The following is a 26,702-nucleotide window of genomic DNA, read 5'->3' on the forward strand; positions in this document are numbered from 1 at the left end:
CTTGACGGGGATGCTGCCAGAAAAAGGATGGCCGAGTCCAGCTCCCCACATGGTTAGCGGGCTTGACTTTCAGTCATGCGTGTGGTCCTCATGCTCTGGTACATATGCCTGGGGGATCACTCCATAATGGAGACTGCCTGTTCCAGTTGCAAAGTTCTTTCACACTTCAGGTTGCGTTACTGAGTTCAACGCATTCCCAGAGCTCTCCTGTTTCCTTGGCAGTTCCTTGATAAAAATGCCTGAAGCCAGTTTATTTCTCAACAATCTGAGTACCTGCACCTGTGTGTAGGCAAAGATGTGACAGGGCTTTGAAGAACGGGGTGTGAACAGTGTTAGCCTGTGGTTATGGGAAGCTCAGGAGAGTGAGCCTGACTGGAGAGCTAAGCCTTCTGCTGGCTTCCATGAGAAAGACGGATTAAGAGAGTGGACGAGGGGTTAAGCGATGACAGTTGTGGGTTAGAGGCTGCTGCAGGGGTCCAGAAAGATGCCAAGGAGGTCTACATTGATAAGGCCAGTCCAAAGGTAAAGGAAGAGTCGGCTGAGAGAAACAAACATATTCAGGCAATCGAGCCGGAAGGGACTTCGAAAATGATTGGACATAGGACGGACTTGAGATCCTTCCAAGAGTCTTCAGCCAACCCCCTCTCATCCCCAAGGGACAGTTCTCAAGCTGAAACATAGTGGTCACCAGCCTCTCCATGAGATCCTGCCCTGGATCCATTCCGCTTTGCCATGACCTCTTCTTGGTAACAGTGATGAGCAATACGTGGCATCGCCTATTGCCTTCGGAATAAAGCAGGGAGATGTTCTGTTGCTCTTGTTTACAAAACATTTTAAGATGCTTCTGGGTCAATGCAAATGATTATGAGTCATCTATACCTCTTTCCCCTAGGTGGCAGGCAGTTTTCTAAGTGTGGGTAATGTCAGAAATGAAATGATCTGCCTGAATGTTGTTTCTTTTCTCTTTTCATTATGAAGTATATTCGGTGCTCTTCGAACTGGTGCTTATATGGTGTACATTTTGATGACCAAAGGCCTGAAGCAGTCAGTTTGTGACCAGAGTTTTTACAATGGACCTGTCAGCAAATTCTGGGCTTATGCATTTGTGCTAAGCAAAGCACCCGAACTAGGTGAGTGTCTTCTCTCCTTCCGTTTCTACCCCCACCCCTCTGGGTAACTACACACCCACAAGATTTATTTATTTGAAAACAGACAAAGAAACGATTTGAAGGTCCTGTTTTGTTGGTTGCAGGAAAGTTATAACTAATGAATTTGAATTCTTGATTAACTTTTCCACTACCTCTTTCTCTCCCCTCCTTCCCTCCGTTTCAACAATTGTACATTGTGTATGTGAAGAGCAAAATAGTTTACGAAAACATGCAGACTTCCAGACACTACTGGAAATACACTCCCAGGGGCGCATAAAAGCTACCCGGGCCCTTCTGTCCAGCGCATTAATGGCTGTGCTAAGATGAGAATATGGAGGGAAGTCCACAATGCAGCTCTCCCCCAGTCCCACAAGGAAACAGACTTTCATCCTGCCATTAGGGTTCAGACGAGGAGACTAGGCTTTCCGTTTGGGTGTCCTCATGTTTTAATTAACAAGTGCTAAGGGTTGGTTCCTGGTATTGTTTGATTTGAATCATCTAAGAGATGGGCCTTGGAGAAGAGGAATGTGGCTCCCCTTCTAGAACTGAATCCAAAATACTGGCTACATATATAGATTCCTAAGGTTTTTCCTTCAGCTCTTTAATGAATAGAAGTGTGGTCCAGATTCATAGAAACAGTGGGAAATTAGTGGCAAGGATGTGACATGGATGTAGTTCACCAGGAAAATATCTTTACTGCTGGAGAAAGGGATCTGCTGGTGATCATAAACTCTGGCTTCATCCATGAGCAGTACTGGCCATCAGCTCACAAACTCATATATATCCTTAGGGAACACCTATTCATTGTCTGGGTTTTTTAATTTTTTATTGGGAATTAAGAATTCTATTATTTAGTTCAAAATATTTCTTTATAGATTGGATTCCCTCTCCTGTTTCTCCTAAAAAGGGGGTTAGATGTTGTACTTTCTTTATAAGCCACATACAATTCAAGCTATCCGCAGTCTTTCTTTTTTTTTTTTATTTTATTGTGTTGTGTTATGTTAGTCATCATATATTACATCATTAGTTTTTGATGTAGTGCTCCATGATTCAGTGTTTGCATATAACACCGAGTGCTCCATTCAATATGTGCCCTCCTTAATACCCATCACCAGGCTGACCCATCCCCCCACCCCCTCCCCTCTAAAACCCTCAGTTTCTTTCTCGGGGTCCATAGTCTCTCATGGTTAGTCTCCCCCTCTGATTTCCCCCCCTCCATTTTTCCCTCCCTACTATCTTCTTTTTTTTTAACATATAATGTATTATTTGTTTCAGAGGTACAGATCTGTGATTCATCAGTCTTACACAGTTCACAGCACTCACCATAGCACATACCCTCCCCAGTGTCCATCACCCAGCCACCCCATCCCTCCCACCCCCCACCACTCCAGCAACCCTCAGTTTGTGAGATCATATGATACTTGTCTTTCTCTGAATGACTTATTTTGTTTGGCATAATACTCTCTAGTTCTATACACGTCATTGCAAATGGCAAGATTTCAGGTTTTTTGATGGCTGCATAATATTCCGTTGTGTGTGTGTGTGTGTGTGTGTGTGTGTGTGTGTGTGTGTATATACACACCACATCTTCTTTATCCATTCATCATCCACACTCTTTCTTTAAGGTGTCTTTACTTCCTATCCTGTGTCTGTTCACAAAGGATATGAGGTCTCTCGGATGTGAATGTCGGCAACCTGTCTGCCCTGCCTACAAAGGGAGGGCAATTGATTTGAATTGTCAGTTTGACTATTGTTTCCCAAGTCAAAGGCAAGGGAAGAACAGCAGAGGAAAACTTCTGAAAACTTTTGCTAAGAAGAGCAGGGGTATGGAGGTGGATCCTCTACAGTCCAAAATGACTAGATCACTGTTGTGTGTGCCCACACACACACAAAAGCCCATGAAGGCAGACTTAGGTTGAAATGCATTGGTATGTATGTACTCATTCATTCGCTTAACATATTTATATTAAACACCTACAGTAGGCATTTAATAGGGGCTAGAACGGAATGTCTAACTCCTCTAAAAAGAAATTTAGAATATGAATTTTATGAACCAGGCCCCAGGAGGCAAGTTTTCATATTTGAATTGAGACCACAAGCTGCCAAATCTTAGGCTAGAAAAATGTTTTCTGAAACTTGGAGCTACAGACAGTGCCTAAGACAGATGTGTTTTTAGGAATTTCAAATTCTATGGGAACATTTTAATTTTGTGTTTTCACTTATAGATAAAATAAAAGACTGTCTTGCCAGATATATTTCTTTCATAGTTAGTCTTTAGATTCATAGATTCATTCATGTATTCTCTTGGGGTTGTGTGACATTTTCTTTAAAATTCATACATTATTAATGTTTGAGAATTATTCACTTTGAGAAATATCAGATATCTCTGACTTTTAATTTATGCTGTATAATAAGTATCTTTATGAATCTGCCCACCTTTTTTGACATAGAACTGACTACAGATGTATGAAAACTGTAAATGCACGAACCATGTGGCTCCCTCTACATGTTACCACGAAACACTTCACACAGTTTCACTACCCTCAACATTTTTGAAAAAAATCAGCAATGGTGCCTCTATGCTTTGGGCCCTTAAGCCTTAAATTGCAAAGGAGCAACCTCAGTCTTTGCTTCTAGAAATCATCTTCCTTGCAAGGGCTGCTTGTCTGCACTCTGAGTTTTATCCACGTGAATTTGAGGGACTTGACACTAAAAATAGTCCCTTCTACCTTTAGAATAATTTCTTGAAGAGCCACCTCAACCTATTCATAGTGGTCATTTTTCTTCAAAGACATGAGTAGACCTATGCTGTCTGTCCTCCCATCTTCTGTTCCATACTGACATCAAAGTTTTAGGATAGCAGACAGAGTTAGAATTTCCACAGAAGAACTGTTGGTGAAGTACTAAGAGGTATTTGTGCCGTTGCCCTCTGTCTTGTTAGAGTGTTGGTCTGGATGATGCTAATTAATCACCTGTCTTAATTTAATGTAGACCCAGACATGCCATTCCCTACCGCCCCAGTGTTGGCTTATAATTGAACACAATTCTATTCCCTCTTGAGCCCAGAAGGAACTGTACCGTAGTCCCTTGTGCCGTTGTTTCGGTGATCCCTTTCCCTAAGAAGCCTCATTCACCATAGTGGTTTGTAGGCTGGATATCAAACAATCCATTTCTTCACAGTTAAAATAAAGGATTGAAGTGCTGACAATGGGCTAAAGAGTTGGGGGAAAAAAGTGATAAACTTGATCTGGTTCTTTAACGAGGCTAGTGATATTCTTCATGTCGTTTCAGGTTCATTATACAGGTATTTTCATGGTCAGAGTACCCTTTTTTCAGTGTTAAGACATGCCGTATTTTCTCTCAAATGTTCCGGAGCTCATTGACAAATGGTCTTCCCAAACTAAATTTCTGAATCAAAGTAGATCCAAAAACCAGATAGCCAGCCCCTAGCCCTAATTCAGCAAACATGTTTTCTTGGATGCCTTCTTGTTCATTTTGGAAGTTAAACCCCTTTCCAGATTTTTCGCTCCTAGAAGACATTGCTGCTACCATTTAATTAAGAAAGATCTATCCACTTGGATTATTGAGAACTTTTCTTATTTTTAGGTCCTAAGCTCTGCTTTTCAATACTCTAAGATTCTGGACTCCCTTATGTGCAGCAGAAAGAGAAGGTTCTTGTGAGAAGGAATAGTTCCTCTGTGTTCAATACCAAAACTCTATTTTCCCACCAAAACCTGCATGCCTGCAGTTTTCAGTATACTTTTTTAGGGGGAGGAGGGGCAGGCCAAATATACCTACATCAAATTTACCATTTCTAAGTGTACAGGGCTGTGGCATTAAGAACACTTGCGTCATTGCACGATCATCACCATCATGCTTCCCTAGCACTGTTTCATCTTCCCCAACTGACGCTACCTATTAAACACTACCCTTCACTGCACTCTTAATAGCAAGAAGGGCTTTCTGTTTCAGCAGAAAACAATGAGCTCATTTCAGTGAATTATAGAGTTACGACCCATTAGAACAAATGAGGAGAAGAGAACCACCAACCTGCTTTGTGTGCCAAAATCTGTGCGCGCCTACTGTTTGAATTATATTAAAACCTGCTGAGATTTGCTTTTGTTAAAACTTGGAAACATCTGCTCTGAGTCTAGGTCCTTGCTCAGTTGAGCTTGTCATTGTTTTTGAAACTCTGACTCAGCAGAGCTCCAGCTAACTCTGCGAGGAGGGGCACGGCCATCTGGGACAAACCACACAGAGTGGCCTCTTGGGGACTCTGAGCACCCTGGGGGTTTCCAAATGCCGACCGACTGCTCCACAGCAGCACAGACATCTGTATTAACAGGCACACAGGCTGGAGGCGTATCGTTTGGGAGGGACAATTTGGAATGAGATTACCTACAGACTGGCTCTTGGCTGAAAATAGCTGAATCTAAAGTTAGACTGTGGTGGAGAAAACATGAACCAGCGGTCACTCAAATGGGTGACGTGGCTGAATCATTCAAGAATCGAAAGTCCCACTATTTATTGTTGGTCAACATTCTTTCCAGAATGCCAACCAGACCTTTGACCAAAGAAACAAGAGAAAAAAACCACAGGAGGTCTCAGGAAGCCCTTCCGGAACCCCACCAGTATCCCCTTCCCCTTACCCGGGGGAAACTACCATTCCCTAGGTCAACAGCCTTCCTGGGGATGGTAACCTTGATGCGGCATTGGAGTGGTGGTCCTGAGAGGCTCCAGGGCTATTGTTGGAAAATACTCATCTTTATTACTCCACCTGCCATCCTGTATGTCTGTTCCAGAAAAAAATCTTAAAGGAATTCAAATTAATTTTGTTTGGAAGATCTCATGATGTCAGGGCGCCTGAGTGGTGCAGTCGGTTAAGCATCCAACTCCTGGTTTTGGCTCAGGTCATGATCTCAGGGTCGTGAGATCAAGCCCCAAGCCCAGATCCACGCTCAGCAGGAGTCTGCTTGTTTTTCTATCTCCCTCTCCCTCTGCCCCTCCCCCTGCACTCTCCCCCCACAAAATAATAAATAAATTTGTAAAAAAAAAAAAAAAACCTCGTAACATGTGCTTCAGCTTCAGCTCCCCCATATTAAATGGAAACACATAATGTGTTTCAGTCATGCCCCCTACTAATGAGATCTGAGACCCCCTACTCAGACACAAAAAACACAAAGCAAGTTTCAGTACCAGAACTGTAGGTTCCACTTTCCATTCCAGGTTAGCCCATTCTAATATGGCCTGTCTTTCGTCCCCTATTACTCTCCTCACACTGAAGTTGTTCTTTAGACAATGAAGTTTTAATATAAAAATGACGATAGAGTTAAGATTAAATCTAAAGAATTAAAAAGGAGGAGATACTTATTACTCTATAGCAAGTAACCTTAATGCAGTGTGTTTGGGTATTGTGTGGCTTATACATTTCAGTGATGCTTAAAGGCTTGTAAAAAAACATCTTCTCAATGATGAATGACTGAATTTGTTTTTACCATGTAATTCCTTGGACTTCTACCTTCTTTCCACCGTGAACAAAAGTAGGCTGGAATTATTGTGTCTACTTTGTAGTTTACTATATAGGCACAGAGTACAGAGTAGTAATTACACAGAAATGGTGGATCTTTGACAGGCACACAAAAATAGTGCAGTTTAACACTAAGAAGTAGACCCCAGGTCTCCTGATACCAGTTTTGTCCCTGAAGTCCTTTAGTCAGAGCTACTATCACCATCAATCATTATCCATCTGTCTGACACTTATAGGCATAATATGTCAGGCATCTCGCAAGAGAGAAAAGGACTTCAAAGAAAATTTTATAATATGTTTGGAGATGCAGCAACTGGTAGCTCTCCTTTTCTATTCTAAACAAATATGAATTTTTCTGTTCTAAACAAATATGAAGTGCTAACATTTAACACTTCAGTAGGGAAACAAACAAAGAGCTCCTGCTGAATGGAATGGGGTACCACCTAGGTTATTCCAACGACGGCCATCAGAGCCTTCATCTTCCCAAGGCCTCACATTCTTTGACCCCTCCTAGTGCCAAATGGTTTAGGGCATCCGTGAAGTCTGAGGGATAAGACAAAGATAAGTACTGATTCCCTTTGTGCTTCATTAGATTTCAGAATAAGAAGAGGGACCTTCTAGTTCTCCTTGTCGTACCGAAACAAGTCAAGTTTGAGTTCACCGAAGGTCATGAAGGAGGTTGGGTTTTCCCATCCCTGAGAACACGGAGCTAGGAAAGAGAATGGAGCATAAATCCTGTTTTCATACTTGTTAATGGAATCATGTGCATTTGTTACTATGCTTCCTCTTCATCCATTTTGACATAAGTGTCCTATGGTATATGTTTTGGAATCCCTAAGGCTTTTCAGAGAATCATTACATATAAATAGCATCTACCTACCTGAGCATAATTCTGGCTTCTATAACATAGATTTTCCTACCTTAGGGCCAGAGGTCTTTTTCTTTAAAAGGATACTGTTAGTACTAGATTCTGGAAAGCTTTCTCAAAGTTAACTCCGTAAAAATGTGTGTCACTCTCCGTTCTTACCACTCGATTCATTGGTATAAAATATTCAGGTTACCGTCTTCAGCAAATATGGTAGAAGGTGACTTTTCTTCTCTTTTTTCTGTTTTTGCCTTTGTTTCAATTTTACTCCTCTGAATACCAAATGTCTGTCGAGGCTTCACCTTTTACAGGGAGCTCACAGGGATAGGTTTTTTTAGGAGTAGCTTTCACCATATACCAAAGAAAAATGGTCTTCGTACTCCAGAGAGGCCCACGAACGTTTTGCTGGGCACTTGAATTCTAATCTGTTTCTCTCTACTGACAAATGATCTGAGAGAAGTCACTTGACTTTTCCAGGTGATATTTCCTAAAATGTACGGTCGAGTTAGAAATTGGGTAACATGGGGGTGCCTGGGTGGCTCAGCTGGTTAAGCAACTACCTTCGGCTCAGGTCATGATCCTGGAGTCCCTGGACCAAGTCCCACATCGGGCTCCCTGCTCGGCAGGGAGTCTGCTTCTCCCTCTGACACTCCCCCCTCTCATGTGCTCTCTCTCTCTCTCTCTCTCTCTCATTCTTTCTGTCTCAAATAAATAAATAAAATCTTTAAAAAATAATAAAAAAATTAAAAAAAAAGAAATTGGGTAACATGATGGCTCGTGTCCCTTCTAGATCAAAAATTGTTAAGATTTTGTGTATAACATCCTTCTAAAAGTACCATTTATTGCATGTTCTCCATGTGCCAAGAGGGCGTGCTGATTATCTTATTTAGCCCTCAGACAATCCCAAGCTACTGCTGTTACCCCCATGACGATCCCCGTTTTACAGAAACTGGAAAACAGTGTTGCCCAAGCTCACAGAGCTAGTAAATATCCATCCAGGATTCTAACCCAGCCCATCTCGCTCTCAAGTACGAGTTGAAGCTCTGTACGTTCTTGGGAAAATATGGATTATCGTTACATCATGGCTGAGGGGCTCATGTTGCTTTCCCCTTCTCTGTCTTCCAGGAGATACAATATTCATCATCCTGAGGAAGCAAAAGCTGATCTTCCTGCACTGGTACCACCACATCACCGTGCTGCTGTACTCATGGTACTCCTACAAGGACATGGTCGCCGGGGGGGGTTGGTTCATGACCATGAACTATAGCGTGCACGCCGTCATGTACTCTTACTATGCCTTGCGAGCGGCAGGTTTCCGAGTTTCGCGGAAGTTTGCTATGTTCATCACCTTGTCCCAGATCACTCAGATGCTGATGGGCTGTGTCGTTAACTACCTGGTCTTCTACTGGATGCAGCATGACCAGTGCCACTCTCACTTTCAGAATATCTTCTGGTCCTCACTCATGTACCTCAGCTACCTTGTGCTCTTCTGCCACTTCTTCTTTGAGGCCTACATCGGCAAGATGAGGAAAACAACGAAGGCTGAATAGTGTTGGAACTGAGGAGGAAGCCATAGCTCAGGGTCATCAAGAAAAACAATAGACAAAAAGAAAATGGCACAAGGAATCACATATGGTGCAGCTAAAACTAAACAAAATACATGAGCAAACACAAAACCCAAGGCAGCTTAGGGATAATAAGGTTGACTCAACCCAGTAAGTTTATGATCCTTTTTGGGTGAGGACTCACTGAGTGCACCTCCATCTCAAAGGACTGCTGCTGGAAACCCCATTCCCTCCTTAACTGTCAGCTCTAGGACAAATGAGAACAAAAGTGAGCCAGAGGCACAGAGAGAGAGAGAGAGAGAGAGAGAAATAGAAGGTCAACAAAGGCTATTAACACTCTATGGAAAAAAAAGTATTTACTAAGTGTTATATTTGTCTAAGAATGAAAGAAGTTTACTTAAGAAACTGTGCGAGCACATACACACACAATCCTTTCTAATCTTTTTGGACACACAATAGAATAGATACAAAATGGAAGAGACACAGGGTGTATATCTAGAACAATAATGCTTTTGCAAAAATTAAAGCCTTCTTAAGAAAGGCCAGTAGCTGTAGCCCCCGTGAGAAAAGATGTCTTAATCACCTCTCATGAAAACGGATGTAAACAATTGTATTTCACCTAAGAGAAGGACTGGTGTTTTTCCCTTCCTAGCCCAGTCTGGGGCTAGTGACTTTGCCAGAACCAAACGGGGCACAATATTTTTCCAGGGTTCTTCCTGGGAGGATGGAAACAGTGCAGACCAGCTCCTAACGGGACAGCTCACCTCAGAGCACTTCTGATGGTTCACTGTAATTTCCACTCTGAAATGAGCTTTCAAGGATTATCCTTGGTTCAGCGGCCCCAGGCTTTTGAACGGAAGAGTAAATATCAATAGCAAAGTTAAAATTCTACCAAATGATTTGAAAATGGGTTCTGTACCAACTCTAAAAAGGGTCAGCCCCGTACCATTCTTGAGCTGGGAAAAGGACAGTGGGGAAAGATGGGAGCCGAGGATCCATCCAACAGACACACTCGGTATACCCCCCACTCTATTTGATTCCACACGCGCACTCATGGCTTTCCAAATGAAACCCTGTTGTACGGTCCATGTTTTCTATATTTTTGTGAATTTCACAAAGAAATCTGCAGGGCTCTTCCTGATATTGGGTGAACACTGTGTTTCCGCATCATCTGTGTCTGCTCCCCTCGAGCGACGCAGAGGTGTGTAAAGTGCCCTCTGCTGGTCAAGTGGAGCTACTTCAACAAACCCTTCATGGCAAGTTTGGCTGGAACAGCTGACAACAAAGGCCCCCCCCCCCCCCCCGATACACTTATCCTTCAAGTTTTCAATGATATAAAATACTCGTCATATTTTTGGCCAAATCAGAAGACCTTCTTCCTGCTTCAAGTCAGCTTCAGAAATTTTTTTAAAAAGGACTTCTGTTCTGGAACTCAGAAAATCAGTTTAAGAGCCATATTCCTTACAAAAAGAGAGGAGAGAAAGAAATGAAAGCTAGATAATATAATATTATCTGTAATACTTCAGTCCTTTACAAGCCAAATCAATGTGTCAACATTCCTAGTATTTCAAAGATGCAATTATATAAAATCGTTCAATGTGATATGCTAATACTCTGGTTAAGTAGCTTCATGATTAGACAAACTAGATGGCACGATTAGCAGCTACACTGCATATAGCTGATACATGCATCACCACACATACGTGCACATAGATGTGGGGTACACTCAACTTCAAAGCCCAGATGAACAGGAACCCGTTTTTCTGGCTAGCAGAAAAAGAAAACTGTTGTTTATCTTTTGCTTTCTTTGAGAGTATACAGTAAAAGGGATTTTTCAGATTATTTTTATATTATTTTAGCTTTAACTGTGCTGTCATTCATGAAACAGAGCTGCTCTGCTTCTGTCAGAGATGACAAGGGCTTTCTCAGCATCTTGTTTATGTGTGGAATTTGAAAGAATAAAGTTTTATCCCATTCTGTGTGAAGGGTTTGAACAATGAACAAAGAATCCATGCAAACCAGGGCATGACCCCTAGACCCGGGGCCGGGGGCGGGGCGGGGGGGGGGTGTGGCGCTGGGCTATGCAGGGAGGGAAGCTGTTACATCTGTATTAAATTATCGTGGGCAGTCTACGATGTCTTGACATCGGTTCTTAGATGAGAAACAACTGATGGAGGGATGTGTTGTGATTCTTCGGGTGGAAACTGACGTGAGCTAAAAAGATAGGTCCTGCTATAACAACTGCGAGGTTCTTAGGCTGCAAATAATGTTCTTTTGAGCTTTGAAAAGACATGATACTGTGCAATAAGCTTTTTTTCTTATAAAAGAAAATGAGCAGAATAATTCACATGAGGAAAAGGCCAAATAACAGCCGACTTGAGCTTAATTGAAGGACCAGTTCGAGCTTATCTGGTTGATTTAATTATTGAATCCATTGATTGATCATTGATCCTTTAATGCAGGTTAGAATAAGGAAATGAGCATAGATCTTAAATAGACTCTAAATGATGCTTCCAAAGCACTTTGATCTTGGTGCAATTTCATGCTTGTGTTCACTTGTGAGATAACTTAGAATTTTTTTTACAGGTTGAATGTCTAAGTAGTTTGTAAATTGGCTAAATAAATCTAAAGGCTTTTCCGACATTTCTCATGGAAAGAAAGAAAAACACTTTTAAAAAAATTCTGGTATTAGAGGTTCAATACAGTGTTTTCAACATCTCAGTTTAACCGCTTAATTGTATCAAGATAAGAGACTGGACCACTAGCCCATGGCAAATCTGAATCCTACCAGAGAACTGACTGCTACACAGATAATCCTACTGTCAGTTAACATTCCAGAAAAACTTGGGGCAGGCAAGTTTTCAGAACTGCCCCACTATGCTGCAATAGATTATCTTTCTACTGGAGATTTTCTACTGCATTCCAATCCCATTATGGTGAAAACGTTTCTGGATTGAAAAAACAAACATCCTTCATTTCATATCTAAGTGCATGTAATTTGATGCCCTCAGTCTGAGTATCAACCCAAGTCTATGAGTTTGCAATGAAAAACATTCTAATGAAAAATGCTCTATTCATAGAACAGGAGGTTTTATCTGGGTCTTCTAGTTTTGCTAATGAGAAAAAGAGTAAGCACTATGTTATTTAAATCCACACCAGGCCAAAGTACTGAATTAAAATCATGTATGGAGGTTATTATTCCAGATGATTTACTCTCACCCTTCTACTCACACACTCCTATAAAAATTGGTGGGGCGGGGTAGAGATAATACATACATAGATGTTGCTTAAGGGGAAAGAAAGGATTGATTGGGTCCCTCTTACTTCCCCACCTCTACTAATGTAGCTCAGGCCTGAGTCAGAAGCTTCATGTGAGGAGGGGTTTTGCAGAACTGAATGGAAGAACACTTCTGGGAAAGAGACCTACAGATTTTTTTTTTTAATCAGATGTGGTGTCTTTATGATAAAACCTGTCACATCAAAGAAGTAATGCACCTGGAGTCAACTACACTGAGTAGAATGCTCCAGAAGTCTGGCCTCATTCCCAGACTGCTAAATTACCTGGGAGAGACAGCATGCTCAGGTTATATCTTTTCTTTATCCTGATAAAACAGCCTCCCCTCAGAGACTACGTGTCATACAACTGTCAGCTCCAGCACATTCTGGGGGCTTTTTTTTTCCTCAGAGTTGTTGGATTGGCCATGTGCTGATTCAAGAGAGCTGTTAATAGAGAAGATCCAGGAGATTTTTGCCTCCCAGAGCTCAGCACTTTGAGTTGTATGTGGATGGCCCATGCGTCTCTCCTATACACTTATTTCCCTGAACAAGTTTCCATCCCCAAGAGTGTAATTGTGTGAAAATTTCATGAGGAAAGTCCAGAACTTTCTGACATTCCAGTCTTTGTTTCCAGTAATATTTTGCTATCAATTCAGGATGATAGAGCCTGTGTTCGTGCTGTGAGTCCCTGTCGCCTGTAGCTTTCTTAAGTTGTTCTCTGTTTCATAGGCAAGGTCTAACTCTTTGTGCCTCAGACCCTTTATCCTCAAGAAGAGATTTTGCTAAGAATGCCCCACAGGGTTTGGCTTGTAGCGTATACACACTGAAATGAGAGCTAATAACGCAATCTTACACTCTTTTGTGCCAGCAATCAGTACAAAGGTCCCAGTTTTCCAATGAACCAGCAGCCCCTGTCTGCTGGTCCCCAATACTTAAGTAAAACAAGTGTCAGTGCAGTTAGAGCTTTTTTTTTTGAATGCCGCTTGTGACAGAATCCCATTATAAACCTCCAGCCATGTGGCGGAACCCATAGCTAAAGAAACCAGTTAAGAACACCTGTGCAGAGCATCAAAGAATCTTCGCAAGCCTGTTGAATCATCCCATTACTTCCCTCATCCTCAGATACTTGGAAAATTCAGGACTCACAGAAGGAGGAAAGATAATCTCCAGGCTTCCCTTCCTCCTGAATTACACTTAGAAAAAAGTGGAACAGAAGTTGTTCTAACACTGAAAGAGAGACAACGGGAGCACCCCCATGTGTGGGTTTGGGAAGGTCTTAATGAAGGCGTTTTGATTTTATGTTGGGCAGACAAAAGTCTTGCAGTCAGACACACCAGTGGAAATCCAAACCCGAAACTACGTTGTAGTCAACTTTTCCTGAAGTAACTGGTTAAATTAAAGAAACTTGTCCCATACATCAGGGTCAAGCCATAACTGCAACCCATTTAGGCTAGCATTGTGGGGTCCTGACGCATGTTGGTATTTAAACACTGTTACTTCCCAACGCTTGGCAGGACTTGAAACTTCTCTCAGTGGGCAGAAATCAAGAACTCTCCAGAAGTAGTCTAATAGTGCTCCCCAGGCATGTTGGTTTTAGACAGGTCTGACTGTCTGGGCATGTTCAGGCAGGAGGTTGCTTGCTGCTAACTTGAAAACCACTGGGAGCTTCAGCCTCTTCAGGGCCCCAGAGCCCATATTCAGATAGAAGTTCACCCACATAAGCCTCATAGAGCAAATCACAGCAATGTTGGAATTGTTATTTTCAAGTGCTTCTTTCACGACATTCAAAGAAATATTTTTTCTTGGTATATTAAAATTAAAAATAAAATCATAACTTTTGATTTAAAACCAAACAATGTGTGCGGTTTCTTTGATCTCTTGTTCTGGGCAGTTCCAAGAGGGCACCCTGGGCACTCAAAAGTCTCAGAAAGGTCATTCCGCACTTAACACCAACGTGCTCAGGGAACGTAGCGAGTCACTCCAGTTCTTGAGTAGAGCTCAGCAATGATGTAGTCCCCAAATACCACTGGTCGAAATCCCACAAGGGGCCTAGCCCTTCAGTAGTATTTCACGGATATAACACATAACAATTTATGCACTTTCCAGACCTACTAGCTCACCACAGCAGTCTTCACAGGGCAGACAGTCCAAGTTGGATCCCCCATTTTACAGATGAGAAAAATTTTCCTGCTAGATCCAATGTCACAGAAGTAGAAGGAATAGAATTTTCACGCAATCTTAACTTCAATTTCATTGTTGCCATTCGAATCTTTTGAAAGAAGTAGAGTGTGAATGAATTAAATTCCAATATTCAGCACTGAACTAGGAAGCAACTTGCCATGTCATTGGACAAAGGGTTTCAGGGCATAATGTAAGTTGGGGAAAATATTTCGAAAGCACAGCACCTCCTTCCTAGGAAGGTACATTACCTGCACACCTGTGGGCTATTAACAAGGGTAATCCCCCGCACATCCACTCCCTGATCCTAAAATTTGACCTTCAACTTCTGGTGCTCTCATATGTTCTAGAGTATACTCTTTCGGGTAAATGTCTTATGGCATTCTTTGTTTTTTGGGGGGCATCTATATAATGTGTACAACAGAAATGTCCCTGCAGCATATATATTCAAAACCAAGAACCTGTCGTTTGGGAATGTTTTCCATAGCCAAATTGCTAAGAACATACCTCTTTTCACATCATCTCAGAATAAATAAAGATGGAACTTTCTATTCCTTTTATAACCTATTTAATGTATGTTCTTAACTCAGGACAAAGTGGGGGGGTAACCCCATGCTACACACAAAGTATTTTCATTAACTTCACTGAAAAGACAGAGAAAGAGAAAGGGAGGGAGGGAGGGAGGAAGGGAGGGAGGGAGGGAGGGAGGAAGGAAGGAAGGAAGGAAGGAAGGAAGGAAGGAAGGAAGGAAGGAAGGAAGGAAGGAAGGAGAGGGAGGGAGGGAGGGAAGAGAAAACCTAGGGGGTGTTTCTGGTTTTGATAGCGCTCTCAGAAACCCACTACAAATGACTGCACCATCAGGTAACTTCTGATAAAAACACAGTCTGATACAATGCAAGCTCCAGAAATTAATAAAGCAAATATTAAAACATACAAACATTTTATATCACTGTCTAGCTAACAAAAAGCCTGCACTTATGTAATTTCAAAACCAAGAAATTTACTACAGCAGGCTTCCTAGAAATGAGAACCTAAGAATGAGATCAGAATACCAATATTTCAGCAACATGAGCACTCTTGGCTGTTTTTTGCTTTTTCAAAATGAATGAAATTAATTGGAGCCCATGAATGCCCTAAATCAATGGTCAGGACAGTTAAATAACTAAAAGAGCTCCCTACTGGTCAGTCTATAGTTGATTAATCTCCAGTCCTGGTAGATCTGGGGCAGGATCTTAGTTACTGCCAAACACATCTCCTGAGTCTATAGGGAGGCCTGCCGAGAAGCCGTAGTGATTGCCGGGATGGCCATCGTGGGAGGATGGGGTGGGGCCACATGACCGCCCCCCGAAACACACACAGCCGGATACTCATACACATACAGAATTGCTTGTGCCCTCTGCCTCCGTCCATGCTGTCCTGAAACATCATGTCACTCACTAATAAAGGACTCCTGGCAAGATGAGAAGCTCTGGGTCAGGAAACTATCAGATCCTACTGATGTAAAGAGACTATTATCTAATTCACTCTCTCGTTTTATGCTGCAATCTTTTACATTTTCTTCTGCTTTTCGTTGTTCATGTCTACGTAATAATTGAAGGTATTTCACCTTATTTATATATGCATTACAGGATATGTATTTATAGGGAAAGATTATACACCTACACACATGAAAACAACATTGCAGCCTAAGGGTTAAACACACGTGACAGCCCCCTCCAGACCCCCCCCGACCCCCCCCACCCCCACCACCACTGCCACTGCAATCTCACTACTGGATTCTTCAATCTTTGGTATTTTCAGACCCCCATGGTGAAAACCCTGTGCTACACTCTGTGCTTCCATACACAGCCTCGTTTTCTATCGACTACACTAATTCCTTTCATTCTAGAGGGAAAAACTGCCCCCCTGGGTGTTGCTCTGCTATGTTTTATTTATGAAAACTCTGATGGGTGTTTCCTAAGGCAGCCAATATCTCCCTACAAAGAGAAAGCAGTGTTCAAGCTTCCTGCATCCTCCACGGGCTCATAGTTAATATGTGAATTACTGTAAAATTCCAGAGCATTTTTGCAAAAACGAGCACTTTGTCTCCACATGAGAAGCCGTTCTAATTTCAGCTGAGTCTTAGAAGATCAAATCAATACAACATAAATAAATGTACTGAGTTTCCAAACGGACTTAGGCAGCCATGCCAACTCATTTGTTCATTTACATGTAACTTGAATTTCCCTTGAACCCACCAGCCAGTGGATACAAATCATTTACCAGTTTGTAGCTCCCACTGAGGCAGGACCTCTGACTTCCTGCCAAGTCCCTAGCATCTAATTCTGGAAATCGCCAAGAGGAGTCTCACAGCCTCTGTCAGGCGATTCTGTTATGCCATCACCCCCACCTCACCTCCTTCCCTCCCTCCCATTTCCACCGGGCCCAGCTGCTACTGCAGCTCTCCACTGGGCCCGGAAATCTTGCTTTCTGCACAGTGCCCTCTGCGATCCTGTGTGGCAAGATGCCCTTTTCCCCTTGGTCACATGTTCTATGTGAGAAAGCTGGCCTCCTTCTCTACTCAGGAGCCAGACATACCTCCGGGAGACAAACTGGGGGAACAGCCATCAGAATGTCTCTTTCCTCCTCCTCCGCATGGGCAAAGCCTCTTCCTGGCTTGAGCTCAATGAACCTAGTTCCTTTCCCACTTGGTGACGTACCATCCCTGGACAGTTCATAGCCCCACTGTAAATGGATCCCTGTGACCACATCTGCTCCCAAACTTGCCCAGGCATATCCAAGCTTAGCAGAGGACACGGGTAGAGTTCCTTTTCCAGAAGACTCCCCAACTCTCCTGCAGACTCCCTATTGCCTGCCCTGACCATAGGTAAAGACATCTCTGTGACTCACTTAAATTCACCCCCGGCACCTTTACCACCCACACAAATGCAAACATATTTAAAACAAGTCTTTTTCTTTCCAGTAAAAGTTGGCTTTTGAATTAAACGGGCAAACTGCAGAAAGTCATGATAATTTCTTAGAATTGCTATGTTTATCCTGACTCATGGCCTTCCCACAAGCCCATTTCCTCTGCCTCTGAGTACAGGTTAGGGTGCTTGCATTTTCTTCTCACAGCTCTGTGCTTTTCTACTCAGTGGGGCTTATCATCACAGTAATGAAATGATTAGTTATCTGTGGACTATTTAATAGTCAGCCTTCTTCAATAGATTGCAAGCTCTGTAGGACAGGAATAAGTTTGCCTGTTCTCCCTAGCAATGCCAGGGCCTGGGAGAGAGCTAACTGTTTTCTGAAAAGATGAATAAATGTCAATATGTAGTCATGGATGTAACCTGTGCCATTTTAGAGCTCATACTGTGTGTTTAGTGTATATGTGTGTAAATGTGTGTGTTCACATATATTGGGAAAGTCCTCGTACTTCATCATCATATATTTATGAACAGGCCGAAGTGTATTTTCAGCTCTTGGATTATTTGCTTATTTACTTCATATTTGCTCATTCTACTGGAAATGTTAAAATCTCGTGTAGTGTAGCATTTGTGATTCGCAAAAATTCTTGTCTAGGACTTCAGAACATAGGCTCTGGAATCTAACTGCCTTGCTCTGCCATCTGCGTGGGAGTAGGAATTTGGCAATTCTGTACCTCATTTCCTCATCTGGGCACAGTGCATAAAACGACACCTACTGCACAGTTAGCAGGAGGATTAAATGAGATAATCCTTGTAAAGCACAAACTTAGTCCTTGGGACAAAGTAAATACTCAGTAAATTTTTGCTAATATTACCACTATTGCTAATGTTATTTTTACTTTCTCTTTTCTGGGTGATCTATACATGAGCCTCTCTTTATTCTTCACCATGAGACATTCACCTATAGAACTTCATTCTTCTTTTTTTTTAATTATTTTTTTAAGTAATCTCTACACCCAGTGTGGGGCCCCAACCGACGACCCCAAGATCAAGAGTCGCAGGCTCTTCCGACTGAGCCAGCCAGGCGCCCCACTCATTGTCTTATTATTAGAAAACATTCTATAAACAAAGAAAGTATCTCTTTCTGGCTAATAGAGAATGAGATGCAAGGCAAACAATTCATTTACATTACGGCAAATGTAAAGTTCTTTCTAACATTTTTGTTTGTTTGTTTGTTTGTTTATATTCATTCATGATTAGCGAAAACCCTTGAGGGGAAAATATCTTTCACCTAAGCATCCACTGTTTGGGCCCAAAAATTATTGCAACCTGTCCTAAGAGATCATTTTTCACCAAAGGCCTGCTTCTTGCATGAATATTGTAATAAAAAAGAAATTCTTATGGAGATAGAAGTGAGCTCTTGCACTTCATAGCTTAAATATCATTTTTTGGCGTAATACATTTTGAAATTGCCAGGACTATTAATACAACACAAACATCTAAATTTAAACATCTGAATTAAAATAGAATGGCCTTTTTGTTTTTTGGTTCTAATGGGCGAGTCTGTCAAGAACATCATGTCTCTTTAATGGGCGAGTCTGTCAAGAACATCATGTCTCTTGTTAGGAGATTTTCTAGCAAAAGAAACTTGACTCCAGGAACATAGACAACTCCCAAATGACTATTGTATTCAAAATGCCCTAAAATATTTAAATTGCTAAGTTGATTAAATATGTACTTGTCATTCAAAAGTACTGAATGAAATACTAATCATTAAACATCGGTCAATGTAGACCTACTTACTTACCTTTAAGCTCACAAACAAACCTTTTATGTGGAAACATCTTTAGTGAGATGTAAGGAAAACTGAATCGTCACAAGCTGCACTTGAGCTGAGGAAGGAAACCCATTTGCTTGTCTGTCCATTCCAACTAGATTAACTGCATTTTGAAGTTTAGGTTATAGATTTTGCTTTAACTATGGGAATTCTATAAACCTTATTTAATTGAGGTATAATGCCACTAAAAAGGGTTCTCCTTGTCTAGAATTTTGGCATACTTTCTATATTACTTTGCAATTATGTTACAGTGACTGCATTTCAATTAAGGCGGCATGTTTCTTTCAAAATTGCCATTCTCCTCAGTGGATTTATCAAGTGTCCAGCTCTGAAACTAGAATAAAGCCAGTAACCTCAACAAACAGAGTCTTAAGACTGTTTCTCTCTCCTTTTCTTTTTCTTTTATTACATATGGGTTTATCAAGAAAAATCTTTATTATATCTGGAAAGCTATTTTAGTTTCTTCCTAAAATGTCCCACATTCACAAATATATATGTGTGCACTTTTAAAAAAAATTTGAAGTTTTTTTTTATATTTTGAACTGCTCCTCAGAGCTGAATTCATAGGTAACTTTATTGCATCTAACCACTGACTAAACCTTTTATCATGAGAACTTTTAAACATACATCAAAGTAAAGAGAATAGTATAATGAGCCTATTCTTACTATCTAGATTTAACATTTACTAACATTTTGCTATATTTACCATATTTGTTTTTTTTTTTTAAGATTTTATTTATTTATTTGACAGAGAGAGACACAGCAAGAGAGGGAACACAAGCAGAGGGAGTGGGAGAGGGAGAAGCAGGCTCCCCATTGAACAGGGAGCCCAACCCCAGGGCTCGATCCCAGGACCCTGGGATCATGACCCGAGCTGCAGGCAGATGCCTAACCGACCGAGCCACCCAGGCGCCCTGCCATATTTGTTTTAAGGTAAATCCCAGGCTTCTGATATTTTATTCTTATATACTTCAAGAAGCATTGCTTTAAAATAAAAGACATTTTTCTTACATAACCCCAGTATTGATATCATGACACCTAGCAAAATTAATCATTTCTTATTACCATCTAATGGCCATTTTTCAAATTTCCCTGGCTATCTCCAAAATGACTTTTTAGAGAGACCTCCTCTGACTTTTTTTTCATGCCAATTTAGAGAAACAGGGCCAACGGTCCTATGAAATGTCCTACATTCTGGATTCTCTGACTGTTAGCTTGTGGTGTCATTTAACTTATTTCTCTGTCCTTAGCATTGCCTATAAATGAGAAATCAGATCTTCAATTTTCATTATAATCAAGCCTAAAATTTTCAGCAACAACATCTTAGGAGGTAGTGTGTACTTGTAAAGGAGGCACACGATGCCTGGATGCCCCACTTCTAGAGAGTCTCCGATAGTCCCCGTGGCTCAAATGGCAATCTGCCCCCACTTTGTAATGTCAACTCTCCACCCACACCCCCACCCCAGCATATACTGTAGGCTAGTACTTTGACACCTTCCAAATATCCAGTTCCCTATAAACCTTTCTTCTAATCCTTTTGCCATCCATTCTGGTAATAGTTGCCTGAATCCTTTATTTTATTGAGGGATGAAAAATTGAGATTTTTATCATTTTATTTTTTGTCCACCTTAACTAAAATTCTTTTGCTTAATTGGAAAGCATTCTTCATGAACTCAGGCCATTTGGGCATCCTACAATAAGATTTATGTAGGGAATATATAGGTAGGCAGGATAAATCCCTTCTTTTTTTAATTCTTTCCTTAAATGGCAATTTTCAGAGTACCAATTTGGGGCACCAACCACCTCTAAGAGTGACAAATGAGTTCTGAGATTTTTTTTGTCCTTTCATTCCCTTCTTTTTCTCATTATCCTTATGAATTCACAGATTTGTATAAATTCAATATGTTTCAACCAATCGTAGTCATTATTCTCTTTTGGCTGCTCAAGTTATCCCATTTTGGGTCAGTGGGAGCCCTTTAGAATGGCTGCTTTCTCTTTTTGTCATGACCTCACAAGTCTGACGGCTTCCTTTCCTTTTGGCACAACAGGATGTTTCTTTTAGTGGGGAAAATTACCAATTTTTTCTCCTCTAAAGTATTTATATTTCACAATGAATCTGAATTTAACTACATCATCAGGTTGAAAATCAACTTATTTCAAAGACTAAAAACCTACTCATGTGCTGCTCACAAAAGACATTTTAATTAATATAATCACCAGGCACACACAAGTAAGATTATCAAAGCACTTTGGGCATTTCCTCACTGGTTCTGCAATATTCCTATTAAGTTGGAACAAGACAGTTTTATCCCCATCTAACAAGGTGAGCTGAATAGAAAAGGAGAAATTTAATTGTACAGAATATGAGATGCATGTAAACGAAGGCATCAGTCGTGTTCTCTCACTATTAACAGAAAGCTAGGCAAGGCTTTAAAGAAATTATACAAAGCAGTCCAAAAAGTATTATGCAAATGAGACTAACTGGCAGTTATTTGATTAAATTCTATTTAAGTCGTTTAAAAGAAGTGTTTTGACCATAATTTTAAATATGTATTCCACATAAAAATAGGTAAAGATTGACCAGGGATGTAATGTCCTGACGAGAACATTCATTTATTTATGTAGTCAGTAAATATTTTTGTCCCTAGAAATATGAGACACTAACATTTCGTCTGTAGAGCTGTGATGTTTTAAATTAATTTCTAGAGATAGGATGCTTTTTCTGTGACTTTAACCCAATCACAGTCAAACTATTCCACAACTGTCAAAGGTAGGATTAGAGTATGGTGATATATTTTAAAGACAGATATATGAAGAAGAAATGGGCCTAATTTCCCAAGATATCAAATCCCCTGAGGTCATCAGCACTTGGCAGTTGATAGTCCTTTGTTTTTCACTGTGGTTGGGTTAGGGTTTCAAGCCATAAATCTGCTTTCTTCTCATTTTGGTTGCCAACTTGTCATTATCACCACCCCGGCCAGCCCCAGCCACCTCATTGTCAGGAATCCTTTGTATCAAAGGCTAAGCTTGGGCCAAATGTATTCTTCCTCAGAGGACTCTCCATAGCTGAAAGGCCCAGGTGACTTGCAATAGGGGGATTTTCCGTTCAATTTTACGTCTTTGTCAGCAAACGCCCTGTCATCAGGGCTGTTACTTTTCAGTATGATTTTTCAAGCGTTGCCTGACAGCTCGCTTCAGTTTACAGGGCACCACTGTGGAAAGAGCTCTGTTCGAGGAAGTGAAAATTCTAGGCTGCCTATAAGTCACTCTGAATTGTTGCGTGTGCTCTTGCTTAAGTCACAGACCTTCGGTGACCATCAATTTCCTCAACTCCAGATGATCTGTGAGGGCCGTGAGGACTCCAGCATTTTCCCCAACTAAAATTAGATATTCCTCTCTGCAGTCCTCCTAGAAATCCACATCAGCAAAGGGAAACATGCTTAAGGTCTACTTTCTTCATTTGCATCACTGTGCTTTGGGTTTTTTTCAGCTGGTACAAACTCAATAAAATGCAGTCAAGAATTTAGGAGAACTTACTAAAAAACAGTAATTGAAGACTTAGAAACATTCAGCAGCAGCTTGAGTTTTTCAAAAAAAATGGGCTGCCAAATAGAATTGACTAAATTCATCCAAAAATAAATCAATTCCTCACTTAACTTTTTTGGAGGGATGCAGCCTTGCCTCAAAGTAACTTGAACATTGTAAGCCTAGAGGTACCTTCTTTTGTTGTGGTTATACCCTTGGAGGCTGTGTAGCAAAATAATAAAGAACATGTGCTCTAGAGTCAAACTGCCTAGGTTTAAATTTTACTCTATCACTTACCAGCTGTGTAACCATGGGCAAGTTACTTAACCTCTCTTTACCTCAATTTCCTTATCTATGAAATGTGGGTAGGAATAGTATCTCCCTCATAAATAAATACATTAAAGTGCTTAGATAGTGCCTGGTTCATCATGAGTCGTCAATAAATGTTAGGTAGCATGCAGCAAGCCGAGCCACCATTCCTGACCAAAAGGAGAATTTTGATTTCTTTCAACATACCACCATCATCCTTCATCACCTACCTCCAAAAGCTCACAAGTCACTACAGTGTTTTACAGATCACACAACACCTACAGGGACAGTTAAATTTTCAAGGCAGTTCAACAGAGAAACCATAACTTCCAAATATTTCTAGAACACTTTCTTCAAGTTAGTACCTATCCAGTTGCAAATCAATCAAACCCATGTTGGGTCATTATTGCTCTCCTGAGAGCTACTCAAAAACTCTGTCTCCTGGCAAGGGAAGCAATCTACCTCTTTGGCATTTTTTTCCTGAAAGGTCATATCTCCTTGTCTTAGAAATGTCTGCAAATACTGAAATGTGTAAGTTTTTCCCTTTTAACAGGATACTTCAGCCCACCACTCCTATACCACAGACCTCAGCAGCTTTCACTTCCAATATTCATAGCCGATAACCTGCACGAAGATCGATCGAGCACTTCCTCTCCCTATGATTGCTACAATGGTTATAATATTTTCATAAGAAAAATTTATAAATAGGTTTCACAAAGTGCAAAATTTCCCCCAAATTCCTTCATGTATGCTGAAGAAAATTAGAGTTACTTTCAGAAAAGTACTTCTTTTTTCTTTTCTGCTATGAGGACTCGCCAGAGTAGCTTGAGACTACAAGAACATGCCTAAGGATTATTTGCTTGTAAATTAAAAATAGATTCATATTGAAATTTCAATAGATGACTCTGGAAGTTTCCCACCTACATAGCCAACCTTTTTTGGATCAGAAGGAATAATATGAACTAAGGGTAGAGCCCAGAGCTGGCTTGGCATTTGGGGATTGGTTGACTAGGTATATTGTGTTTCTGGTCAAGTGGAGCATTTGAGGACAAGTTTGGGTTTCCTGACGAGGTACCTGGGCAGGAGCAGTTCCATCTTGGGCCTAGAAATTTGTTTCCCCAGCTGATAACAACCCGGTGGAGAACTGCCAAGCTTTATGTCTGTGTGTTAGGGCTGGGGGGTACAGATAATGCACACTGTGATCTGAGGCAGGAACTGCACTGTGGAATTGGTCCCACCAAGGGTGAGGAGCCCATCTTTTCTATCAACAGATGGGCCAGGTCTGCAGTGCAATCCCTGCCCCAGATCTTCCATGAGGGAGAGCTAGTCTCTAGCTTCCATCACACCCTTGTTTAGTTTTTCCTCCTTGCCCCATCACTACTTCTCCCACTCCTCCAGAGAGTACTTTCCCAAGAAATTACCTGAATGAGAAACCCCACATCCTAAGAGAACTGGTACTGCATATGGTCCTAGGAAGCAAAACTGAGGATGGGACTCTGCATCCCTAACCTACTAGTTGGAAAGGAGACCACATCACGGGTGGGAGGTGGTGTGCTACTAATTCCTAGCAGGGTGATTGCGAAGACATTTAGCAGGAGAACGAAGATAGAATACAGGTGGAAAGAGGTGTGTTAACTAGTGCAAGAGACAGGCATTTAGAAGGTATGTGGGACATAGTAACTGTAGGAGCTGGGAGGATCCATAAAGAGAGAAAATGACTGGCGGATCTGTTCATCAACAAGTTAAAGCAAAGTGTGGGAATAAAAAGAGAAAACTCTTCATCTACTACAGCTGGAAGACTTAATTGTAAGAGTGGCAGAAGTTGAGAGAGACTGGATTCCCAGCACAAGCCAAGGTCAGGGCCTTGATGGGAAAGAAGTGGGACCCTGAGAATGGAGATGGGGATATTATAGTAGATGCCCTTGAGAACCTTGGCACTTGTACCCCACTTGAACCCACTGATTCCTTAGCGCCGCTTCTCGTCACTTCCCTGAGTGGTTCGGGATCCACAACCGAGGCCTGTGTGGAGTTGGCAACAGTTGCTCACCAGAGAAGGGCCCCTGCCGCTTTGCCTTCAGCTGTGTGCAAGCAGGAGGTATAGGCCCCGGTGTGTCACCCCTAGGACACCATTCAAGCACCCTCCATTCACCGCTTAATCATACGCACAGTCCTTGAACCTCAACTTCCTCACTATCTGCAATCACTCATTGAGGCACATGAGAGAGTACTAACCAGAAGTGCAGTTACCCAGCCGTACTGTCAAGCTTCCTTCCGTGCCACCAAATGACTGAACGTCACCTTTTCCAGACGGCTGGGCCAATTGAAATCACAGGATTACATCACGTTACAGGAGTCTTCATCTGAAGACAGAAGGTAGGATTACTACCAGAGGTGTTATCAGATAGCACTGAGATCTCGTGGCAGAGATTCTGGTAGTTTCAGCAGCAAGGATCGAAAGAGGCCAACTGAGAAGAGAGAAGGGAACTTGGGCAGCAGATCCCTTGTCTCATGTGGGGCGCCAGAGAAACACCTGCGGAGCTCGGATTTGCCCAAGAATCTCAGCCTCCCCCAGGGCCCTGTCGCACCCCACTCCACCTCACACAGCCTGTGGAACCCCGATGGCCAGGGCGACGAACCGGTCTCTTCCTGGCTTCCGTGGCGGCTCCCTCGTAAACTGATTAGCATCACTTCTCTTCAAACCTGCCTCTTGACTGTTGAGGAATTTCATAAACCTGGCTCTGCTGGAATCTGCACCTAATCTCTACAAACCACCCACAGAAGTTTCTGTAGAGACAGATGTTTACATAAACAAACAAAGCCCCCCTAATCCATGAAAATGATCTTGCAAAGATGTGTCCTTGATAACTAAAGAGGCACTCATCAGGATTCTCACTTACAAATAACAGAAACCAAAGCCAAGCTGGCTGAGGCAATAAAAAAGGGTCCTACATGCGCCCACAGCTCGGAAGGTCCAATCGACACAGCTGGAGCCGATTGTTTAAATGATATTAGCTATTCATAGTCTCTGTCTCTCGATCTGTCTGTCTCTGTCTCCTCTCTTTCACTCTGTCTCTCCCTGTGTGTCTCTTTGTGTCTCTGTCCCTCTGCCAGTCTCTTTCTCTTTGTCTCTCTCTGTCTCTGTCTCTCTTGGTCTCTCTTTCTGTCTCTCTATCGCTGTCCCTCTCTGTCTCTGTCTCTCACTTTGTCTCTGTTTCTCTCTTGGTCTCTCTCTGTCTCTCTGTCTCTCTCCAGCTCAGCATGGGACTCAGTCCCTTGAAGCCTCTCCCCAGAGTGTGGCAAAGTGACTCCCATCAGTATCATCATTATGTCTTATTGGCTTAGCAACTCAGGCAGAAGGAAAGGGCATTAATCTTTCTCAGTAGCACCAGTGAAAACTGCACAATCAAGTGGTGTGTTTTGACTGAGATCAAGTGTCCATCTCTTGACCAATCAGTGTAAACCGAGGGATGGGAATGCCACGAAATAAGGTCAGCCTCAACTACCCTGACAACGGGGGAGGGCTGCTGCCCAAAGGAAGAGCAAGTTCCTCTTACCAGAAAAAGGGG

The 26,702-nt window shown here is 41.8% G+C and overlaps 1 protein-coding gene across 1 annotated transcript in view; it reads left to right on the top strand.

Annotated features, from left to right (window-relative positions):
• ELOVL6 (ELOVL fatty acid elongase 6) overlaps window positions 1-10,334 on the top strand; it is a 138,662-nt gene extending 128,328 nt beyond the window's left edge. The window contains exons 3-4 of the mRNA XM_028121304.2: window positions 979-1,130; window positions 8,666-10,334. Of these exons, the coding sequence (XP_027977105.1) occupies window positions 979-1,130; window positions 8,666-9,090 (577 nt within the window). The 3' untranslated portion in view covers window positions 9,091-10,334. The remainder of the gene's footprint in view (window positions 1-978; window positions 1,131-8,665) is intronic.
• Window positions 10,335-26,702: the final 16,368 nt, after the last annotated feature.

This window comes from Eumetopias jubatus, unplaced genomic scaffold (assembly GCF_037043125.1).
Source record: "Eumetopias jubatus isolate StellerSeaLion01/CBP00866 unplaced genomic scaffold, mEumJub1_p1.0 scaffold_2, whole genome shotgun sequence".
NCBI classification, from domain to species: domain Eukaryota; kingdom Metazoa; phylum Chordata; class Mammalia; order Carnivora; family Otariidae; genus Eumetopias; species Eumetopias jubatus.